The sequence below is a fragment of the Cicer arietinum genome, chromosome 6, assembly GCF_000331145.2.
Source record: "Cicer arietinum cultivar CDC Frontier isolate Library 1 chromosome 6, Cicar.CDCFrontier_v2.0, whole genome shotgun sequence".
In the NCBI taxonomy this organism is placed as follows: domain Eukaryota; kingdom Viridiplantae; phylum Streptophyta; class Magnoliopsida; order Fabales; family Fabaceae; genus Cicer; species Cicer arietinum.
Genome location: NC_021165.2, coordinates 69,909,621 through 69,919,635, shown reverse-complemented (window position 1 = coordinate 69,919,635; position 10,015 = coordinate 69,909,621). Strand labels below are relative to the sequence as shown.

Genomic DNA, 10,015 nt, shown 5'->3' with positions numbered 1-10,015 from the left:
ATAGACTATCTAGATTATTTTGTAACTAAACTAAATTTCCTATTTTGTTGACTATGATTATTTTTTAAAATTATATCTCTTGTGCAATTACTATGTGAATCTTTAGACATTGTTTTCTATTTCAATCCAAGAGTGACCTCTTGAACATGACTCACGAGCACCCCAAAAAAATTAGTGGATATCATGTCTACATAATCAATCCACATTTATATCAAAATCATTTATTATATTTGAATTTTATAACTAATCTATATAATTGAATTTGATTTTACAAAACCAATTAAAAATTAGTTATATCTATAATTAGTTTTACCACCAGTTTGAGAAAAAAATTGGAAAATTTTAACCAAAAAACATAAAAAAAATATTACAATTTTTTTCCGTAAAGAAATATATAACCGATTTGAATTGGTTACAAACGTTGTTTAAATATTGGGTCTTAAAAATCGATTATGGATATGGATAAAATTTAGTTGAAAAATTTGGTTATTTTGTGCAACTCTAGCCAAAACGTCAAAAAGAATTCACCTTTTCATTGCAACCATGATCCATCCACGATCCCACGCATCCGCCTCCATTCTTAACTTTGATTCTTCTCATGAACTTTTACCCAACCCGAAGGAATAGGGACGACTACACGACACAATAAGAACCATTTGAAAGAGGGAAGGCTCTTACTCTGACAATGAAAAGTCGAGGCTTGTGAATTGTTGATCAAATTGCGGCCAGTGTAGTTAAAGTGTTGTATTGTGTTCTACATGTTTTCAACCTTAACTCTTCATTTTGCAAAACCTATGACAATAAGTTTGGTTCCAGTTCTAGGAGTGTTTATATTTTTAACAGAGTACACAGACTAAATACATCGGCTTGGTACAAGCAATGGTAAACGATTTTGGCATGATCCCCATGGTTAAACAAATAGGGGGGAAAGGGAGCTTTGAATTTTGATCATAGGTACCACACATCGGGAATTCCAAGATTCGTGCAAATAATCAACTCACAACACACAAAATAATGACAATTTTCTCGGTGAACATAAGAGGTAAAGTTAAATCCAACACGTGATGAAGCTAGGAACTAAATCTATATCTACTATTCTTTTCAACTACAATACACAATTTTCAACTGCATGCATCAATATAACGCTCCAAGGCATGTAAATTCATATTCCATGAATGAGGCATACTATCACTGTTTCATTGCTATCCATGTTTGCAAAGGCAAGAAAATCAGTTGCTACAAAAAACATTGAACAATTTAATCAGAAAGGATAACTGGTTTTTTTAATTAAAAAAAAAAAATCTTACACATTCTACTGTATATTAAAAATAACAATAGAACTTACATTAGTTATTATGATAGTTGGCAGAGAGATAAGCATATGTGATGGAAAACAAGATAACCAGTATGACAATCTGAAGAGAACATTTAAATCAGTTTATATCTTCAGAAATGAGGGATCGAGTTAAAACAGGAAAGAAAAGAAACGCACCATGGTTGAGCCATATCCGTTCTCATTCCTCAAAATGTAAGATTTCCTGCTTGAATCAATGAAAAGGTTTGTTAGACTGTCAATTATAAAAAAAATACTTCTTAAAGTATTAGGGTATTTGTATATGCCTTTTGGTTAGGACACCAGATTCTCTGCAAGTTTTCTGTATAGCTTCCAGCCTGCTCAACGTTTTTGTTGCATTGGGATCATTTTTGTCAACCTACAATGGAAAACGTTGAATCCTTTTAGTAGGAAAAAGCCAGCTTTATAAAGATATCCTTGAAACTGAAAAACAGCTTTAGGTACATGGTCAAATGTACTTAAATGGGCTGTGCATCAGTGTCCGCATTTTAACATTCCAAAATAATAAAACCATCAAATATATTTTAGGGCTATGAAATGAAGGGTGGGTGACGATTAAGTTGTGTAATGCTTTGTTTGGAAAATAACAAATCAGTATCACACCCAGCCAGGAAATTTTTCTGTGCACGTGTAAGAGTTAAGTCATTGATGAGCCAGAAATCAGAAGACTGACAAAGGTATTGGTTTCCTAATCGCAGGGCCTTAAAAAACTATGATCCTTCAACAGGTTATTCTGGGTAGAAAAACCTAGGCTTGCAAAGAAATTGGGAGACTTCGCAGTCCAACAAGACTTTTAAAACACAAGGCTGTAACTGGATGGATTGTTGAGTTGAGTCAACAACTTGACGCGTATCTATTGCAGGATTGCTACTACAGTGCTTCGAGAAAAATGGCTATACACCTGTACATACATGACAATTCATATACAAGAGAGTCTATGCATCAACTACTCTTCTTCACCACTCACAAATCACAACTAACAGTTAATATGTTCGCTGTTGTAAAACATAAAATAGGAATATTATCAGGTTAAAACATGAGTAGCATCCACATTCTTTTGTTACAAGTCTAATCATAGTTTGTTTAGGACTAGGAATGCTTCATACCTTGGACTCCAACATGGAAGCAAAATCAAAGAAAGCACCGTAGACATCAGCTATAGTCTTCGTTCGGTCAATCACTTTGGCAGTTAGACCTATAAACGGTGACCAAAATGAAGATATGACAGCTAGTTTAACTTCTCTTTTCTTTAAAGAAACACATCGTCACAATGGGAAAAGAACACTAACAGCAATTCGTTAGTCCGTTATAACTCCCAGATGAAAACAAAATATTTTCAAATAAACTAGAGAAAAGGAAACTATACAAATGCCTAAACTATTGAATATAGATCAAATATTTTAGTCCATTTCAAAACAAGGAATGTTCCCTATAGAATTTCAGCTTGTGGCCTTCCAGCACTTAACCAACATCCATAAGATGAGAATGATACAGGACATGTAGTTGCAAAGTATATAGATTTCAATATTTGAACATCCTAAATGCTAGAGAACCCCTTCAATGACATAGAAACAGGCCCACTGTACAAAATAAACGTTCGAAAAAGGGGATCCCAAGATGCTAGTTTTAAGAACGATTTAGCATGAAGTAGCATAGAATGCAAATTGCAGAAATTCACTATTCATAGGTACTCAGATTCCTTTTTCCCAGTCTTATACCAATTTTAGTTTTATGTTTAGCAAACTACAAAATTAAATTACAAGGAAAATCGTATCAAAATATTTATTCTTACCTCGCCTCATTTTAACAACACCTCTGAAGACCTCAATGTTGTTGTAGCATAATGCAAGTGTTCCAATTGCCATTATCTGTAACGAAATACGTCAAATTAGCATGAAAGTTACTAGGAAAAAGTGTGAAAATAGCCATTAATATACATAATCATTAGAAATAAATACATATCAATAAAAAATAATATAGAGGAAAAAAAAAATAATCAAGAAATTAATTGTCTAAATGTATGAAGGAAAAATAAGATCCAGGAACATCATACTAAACCTGGCAAATCCTCAATAAAAATACTATTGTCTATTTCTTTATTTAACTTAAATGGGAGGCCAACACTAAGAGCTACACCGTTCTTCTTCTAGAACAGGAGCTTAAAAGAAAAATTGTTCTTACTGTCATATTGATTAAATTAAAACAGAAATCTGTGTACTTAATTTAGTTATATCAATTAATTTTCAATTACTAAGGATTCATGGTTAATTTGAGCGTTACCTTAGTTTAATTTGTGTGTTCTTTAGTTTTTCAATAAACAATTTACAACTCAAATAAGCACAAAAATGTGTGTTCAAAATTTGATTCAATTCAGAAGGTCTTATACTCTCGAGTTAACACTTACATTTCCTACGAGTTTACGATTTTAGGTCACAAAAACAAGTTAACTCACACGTAAACTCTATTTTTAGTAAACTCTTTCGAGTTTAAATAAATTCTGATAAAATAGGTAAACTCTCAATTTTACCTATAGTTTACGAGTTTACAATTCTACAATGGTTTTGACCTTAAAATGTAAAATTTTGATCAATATTACTTGGTATCTGATTTAATTTACAATTCTATGTAATATATATTAGTCTTAAAATGCAAACCTACGCTTTTAGTGTATTTGTGAGGGATAACTATTATGCATCGATATAAGTTTGTTGTATCTTAAAATTCTACTATAACATATTTATCTATTTAAATATATTCATGCTTTACTATGGAGATAAAATGTTGAATTATTGTCGTTTTAACGATAATATATTAACTATATATGACATATAGGTTATTTGAATATTAGGTAAACTCTTACGAGTTTACGAGTGAGTCTCGAGTTGATTCTACATAGGCTCTACGAGTTTGTCTAGGCTCTTGAGTTGACAACCTATTTTAATTACTATTGGAATTAGAGCATGCCTGCGCTGATACTTCAGCACCAGAGCACTACCTGAACAATTAATAATCCTTTTTTGTCATGCTACTGTTTGCTCAAACCACAGCATTTCAGCACTCAGATTCTAGGTTTTGAAAGTTAAAAATCAACTATTTCTATTTAATGTTCATCACTACATTTTAGTAAAACACTTGATGTATACAAAGATTTCTATGACAGTGTTACTATCACACATCTTTTGGGCAGCATTGTACGCAGAGAATCAATAGGACAATAACATTTTTCATTTTTTTTTTGGAAATGAGTAGGAAACCTAGCACAAAATGCACATTAAAAATACTACAAATTTAAAACATCTTGACAAATGATGTTATAACATGGCATGACAAGAGTGACACAACCTACATTACAGTTAAATGAAAAGTAATATTAAGTAAAAGAACAACACCTGTGGAATAGCACAAAAGCGAAATATGGCAGGGTGCCGTAACGCAGACATGTATTTTAAGCTATCTTCGGCATGCATGAGGGCATTAGTGACCATGTCGTTTAAGCATTGCACAGCCTTAACGGAGTTTTCCTCATATTTCAAGTCCTGGATAATAAAATTTAAATTGGAGCATGAAAGAAGCAAATTATACATTTGGCATGAAGCGCACTATTTCATTTTAAAACAAATATATATATATAATATTAATAATAAATATATAAAACCAAACCAACTCCACTTCACTTTATTTTTCCACCTCACATTTTCCCTCCTCCTTCTCCCTCTCTCGGCTACACCAACATCCACCTTCTCCATTTTTTTTCTCTCTCTTCTTTTTCTCCTTGCTTCTTCTCACTCCACAACACCAATTGCACACCTAAACTCCCAATCCTTATAATGAATTTAACATCCCCAAGAGCATAACTTCTCATACTCCTACAAATACTCCTTCATGTTCATTTTTTTTTAGATTCACAGGTAGTTGAGTAGCAAGCTGTTAGTAGATTCAAGTCTCAATCGTATTTTTTTGGTAGGCCTCTTGATCAAGGACCCTTTTGTAAAGTCTGTTGAGTCGGGATGTATTTTGCAGCTATTTTGAGTCTAAAAAGTATTTTTGAAAAATGTATTAAATATTTAGATTTTACTCTTTGAGTTATGACTGAGTTAAAGGTTTAAACAGTAATTTTATAAATTTGGAAACGTTGAAGTTACAGAGTATACTCTGTTGAAATTTCGAGAAAAATTATATATATTTTTCTAAATAGTTATTTAGAACTATTTAATTGCTTAATTGTTAAGTTAGTTGATAGGTTTGTCAAGCTAAGAGTATAGTTTGTGTGCCGGTCACGATGTTTAGTTTCGGGTCGTGACATAACAATAAGATATAGAAAATACTAAAATAGTGAAACCGTTTGGGTATAACATAACAACAGTATGGGGGGAAAAAAAACTGTTTCACCATCACACCCTCAAGTTTTACAAGTTCATCTGAGAATTGTGAAATAAGGGAGAAAAAGGTGAAAGAATAGTTTAGATTAGAATAAATAGAAATTCTTATAGAGTTAAACCTCTAGTTTGTTGACATATTTACTCCAGATCTGGCGCGGCCAAAACATGCGTGACTTTGGTATCTCATTGATGTCTTCCAGATAATCTCGAATAATGTTTGTTTTCTGAAATCTCAAAAGGTTAACTGGAACGTAAGTAAATATTTGTGAGCATATTATTTTGCTATATATTACTATTACGATACCTGAAGAAACAAACCCATTGAATTTGAAAGGTAGTCCGTAGCCAGATCTTCTGAACCAGAGGCATGGAAAAGCTGTGATAAACCCAACCCAACAAGTCCTGCCACATAGTGACAATATTCATCGTAGTCATCAATTGTTTCTACCTGCAAATTAGAGAAAGTCTCTTGGCATAAATTAAGATGATCTTCCCCATTCGAAAACATGGCAGAAATCCCTGTAGAGGATAGTTCTCTGCAAATAGAACTTAGATAGATGCACTGAATTATGATAGAATTGAGGTATAACAAAAATGTTGCATTTCATAGTAATACTGCATGACCGTTTGTTCTTACAACCTTCATCATATTGCCCTCCCCCTATATCATTTAAAATTAAGCTACCAGATAGCCATGTCATCAAAAAGAATAATGAACCTTATAGTGCCCCGTCAATCACAGAGATTAACCCCATTAAATGTAACTAACAATTATTAAAGGAATATATGCAGAACAGAATACAGTATAAACTTACCTCCTTGCAAATAAATTTGGCCATTCCAGCACCCATTCTTTTGGTAATGTCCTCAATTGCATCCTGATAGCTGCAAAGTTGAGTGGACAGCATTTAAATTTTCATCATAGAGTGCACAGCCATAACTATAATCACATACACCTAAGAAAAAGCTACTGAAGGGAGTGAGTCGATAGACCACATAGCACATCTCAAATACCCAGATCAGTTGTTATATACCTTCGATTTGAACAACATAAACACCCACCCAGACAAGTCAGAGAACGAGACCTGTGAGTCTTAGGTTTATTTTACTTGAAATCCTACTAAAGACCGATATAACTAGGAATTGATAGCTCACTGGCATCAGATAAAAATATATATAGTACAGAAACCTATATAATATAACATGGCAGCAATTGATAACTCTTAACGATCATGAAGGTAAAGCACCATGGTTATCCATCAATAATCAATATAATCTGTAATTATTTTAAAAGATGTCTGAATTTGATTATCACACCCAATGACTTCCAAATGAAATTAGTAACATTAACATGCCTTAATTAGAAACAGTAAACACCCACTCCCCCCATGGTAATAAACAATAATGGGTAGACTTTTGGAAATAAACAGCAACTCATAAATCACATCTATCACGGAATATCAGTGTATTCCAGACAGATGTGCAAAGATAAGAACTTACTCCTTTCCAAGTTCCAAAAAAGCTGTTGAAACATGATGAAACTGGTCCATCAGAACTTTGTACTCCTTCGTGCCACCTTGTTACATAAAAACAATTAACACAATATCAGCATCAGTGAAGTTTGAGGCATGAGTACCTTAAAATCATTTTCCCGAAAATTGGGTTGTCTCTAAAAGTAAAACCACTAAAAGCAATCACGATGGTTAGTAATGAAACACAGTTTAAAATCCAATTAAATTTCTAATAAATTTTATTAAAAAAATGGACAAGGGAAAATTATTATTAATAACGGTGGCACTAATGGCCATTTTACAATGTTTTCGTACCAGATTTGAACTATGTCCCTTGAAGTTATAATGTCGAGATTTTACCACTAATCTAACACCTCAGGATCAATTTAGATGTTTTTTTTAAATAAATAAATTGGGGAAGGGGAAAATTTTATTAATAACTGTATGATCAATTTTTAACTGTCCTAGATGGAATTTAACCTTTGTCCCTTGAGGTTATAAAGTCAAATTCTTACCACTGAGCTAGCATCTCACAAACAGAAAGATAATTGAGCTTTAGATGTTGCTAAATTGAACTTTTACTAGATAATTGAAAGATACATACAACAGGTTGGAAGAGAGCTGTTAAAACTATATCAGATATTCTCTTACTAGGCAAGGAATTAATATTTTTAAATAGAAAGAGCACACTCACAAGCAAAGTGCCAATCATGATCATAGATGTGTCGATGAAAAGCTTTTAGTATTGGAACCTTGACATCTGTATCTATGCTAGTATCATCCTCTGCCAAAACAAAAACAAAATTAGAAGACTATTAGATGCTCAAAATTTCTGAAGAATTGGACAGTCTTTCAATCACAATGGTTTGAGGTTCAAACTTCAAATACATAAATCTCATACATGAACACACAATAGCCGCAATATAGCTAGCGAATTGGAAGTTAAACAGTTTCATTTCATTACAACATTATATTACAAACCACGCATAAATGGCTTATACTTTCCAAACTACTTCTCAGAGATACCGAAATCAGAGTGCTCCCTCTGATCTGAAATATGAGTCAAATAAAATTAATGTATTTGGTCTAAATTGGTACAAATCTCGGACCAAATATATTAACTTTCTTTGACCAATGGTTGTTCATATGTGATACGAGAGTAGTATTTCCTCAAGATGATAACATCGATGCCCACATAAAAGTCAATGCTAGTAAAAATAAAAAAATAAGCAACAATATGCTCAATTAATCATAACATACAGTAATTTAAAACTACTATCTATGATTCAGCACCAAAAGTTAGAAGGCAAAAAATCATCGAACATAGAAAAAAACGCAACGTGTATAAGATTTGAGAACAAACCAACGGTATCGAGAGCACGAAGAACCAAATAGAATATGCATACCTGCAAAAGCCAGAAACAAGTTAAGGAAGAAGAAAAAAAGCAAAAACGGAACGATTGAGAAATGAACGGTTGAGATGAAAAGATTAGAAAACTAACGGCATCGCGAAGCTCGGTACCGAGTTGCTGAATAACGAGACCGAAGCTTCTAGAAACCTTATGGAGCATTGAGTAACAGAATCCCCAATGTGGTTCAGGAGGGATCTGCTTCTCGGCGTTCCTTGCCGCCATTTTCAGCTTCAATAACGGAAAAAAATCATCTGGATTCTTCAGAATTGCTCCCAAACTTGCCATCTTTTTTTGTTTCTAGAACGAATGATTTTCTTTTTCTTTTTCAGGTAATCGAAATCTCAATGGAGAGAATATGTGTTCATTTTGGAATTTTTGTGATTATAATATTGATGGCTTAGTTGTTCGCTGGTGAATTGTGATTATGATAATTTTGGAAATTGGATTTTATTTGAGGTTGAAAAATAGTGATATTAACTAATATTTCTCGTCGTGTTTAGTTCGTTTCAAAGGTTCAAAATGTGCAGATTCTATTTCACGTTCTCGCCGGTCGTTTGTCTCGTATTTCACTAAAAAATGCACTTGCTTTGAGTATTAGGAAATTCTCTGTCTAGTTTTTATAAGGGTTCGCCTTCTGTTCTTATTCAATTTTTTTTATTCAGAAATACTATTTTTGGTTCTATAATTTTTATTATTATTTTAACACAACATAAATATTTTAAATATTTTGGTTCATGGTCAACACATTATTGATCTATTTATTTTTAATTTAATTATAATTTTGATTCTTCTAGAATTGTGAAATTAGTTGTTCTATTTTAAAATTTGATAATTTTGACTATTCTCTTTGATAAGATGATATATAAATATTAACATTCATAAAATTATAATAAAATACCGTAAAAATTTAATTTTTAATTTTAATTTCTTTTTTTATATTTATAATTTAATTTAATTAATGAGATATGAAGACTATCAATTTCAACCTTATAATTTTGATTCTTCTAGAATTGTGAAATTAGTTGTTCTATTTTAAAATTTGATAATTTTGACTATTCTCTTTGATAAGATGATATATAAATATTAACATTCATAAAATTATAATAAAATACCGTAAAAATTTAATTTTTAATTTTAATTTCTTTTTTTATATTTATAATTTAATTTAATTAATGAGATATGAAGACTATCAATTTCAACCAATTAATAATTTTTAACAAGCAATATTAAATACAATTCAAAAATATAGAAATACAAAATTTCAATAATTTAGTGTAGAGCTAAAATAAATGTGGTCATATCAAGTGACTAATTTGCTTCTCCAAAATATATCTTAATTTATATGTCTTTGTGGAGCCC

General features: G+C 31.7%; 1 protein-coding gene across 1 annotated transcript; it reads right to left on the bottom strand.

The window, feature by feature from the left end:
* Positions 1-898: 898 nt before the first annotated feature.
* LOC101494936 (squalene synthase 2) lies at positions 899-9,245 on the bottom strand. Its single transcript, XM_004507443.4, has 14 exons — positions 8,747-9,245; positions 8,608-8,650; positions 7,939-8,028; positions 7,234-7,309; positions 6,549-6,618; positions 6,038-6,181; positions 5,853-5,957; positions 4,744-4,890; positions 3,147-3,222; positions 2,461-2,549; positions 1,621-1,712; positions 1,493-1,538; positions 1,346-1,415; positions 899-1,236 (listed from the first exon to the last, which is right to left on the bottom strand). Exons 1-13 carry the CDS (start codon positions 8,939-8,941, stop codon positions 1,347-1,349), a joined length of 1,242 nt encoding a protein of 413 aa, XP_004507500.1. The 5' UTR covers positions 8,942-9,245; the 3' UTR covers positions 899-1,236; position 1,346.
* Between the last annotated feature and the right edge of the window lie 770 nt (positions 9,246-10,015).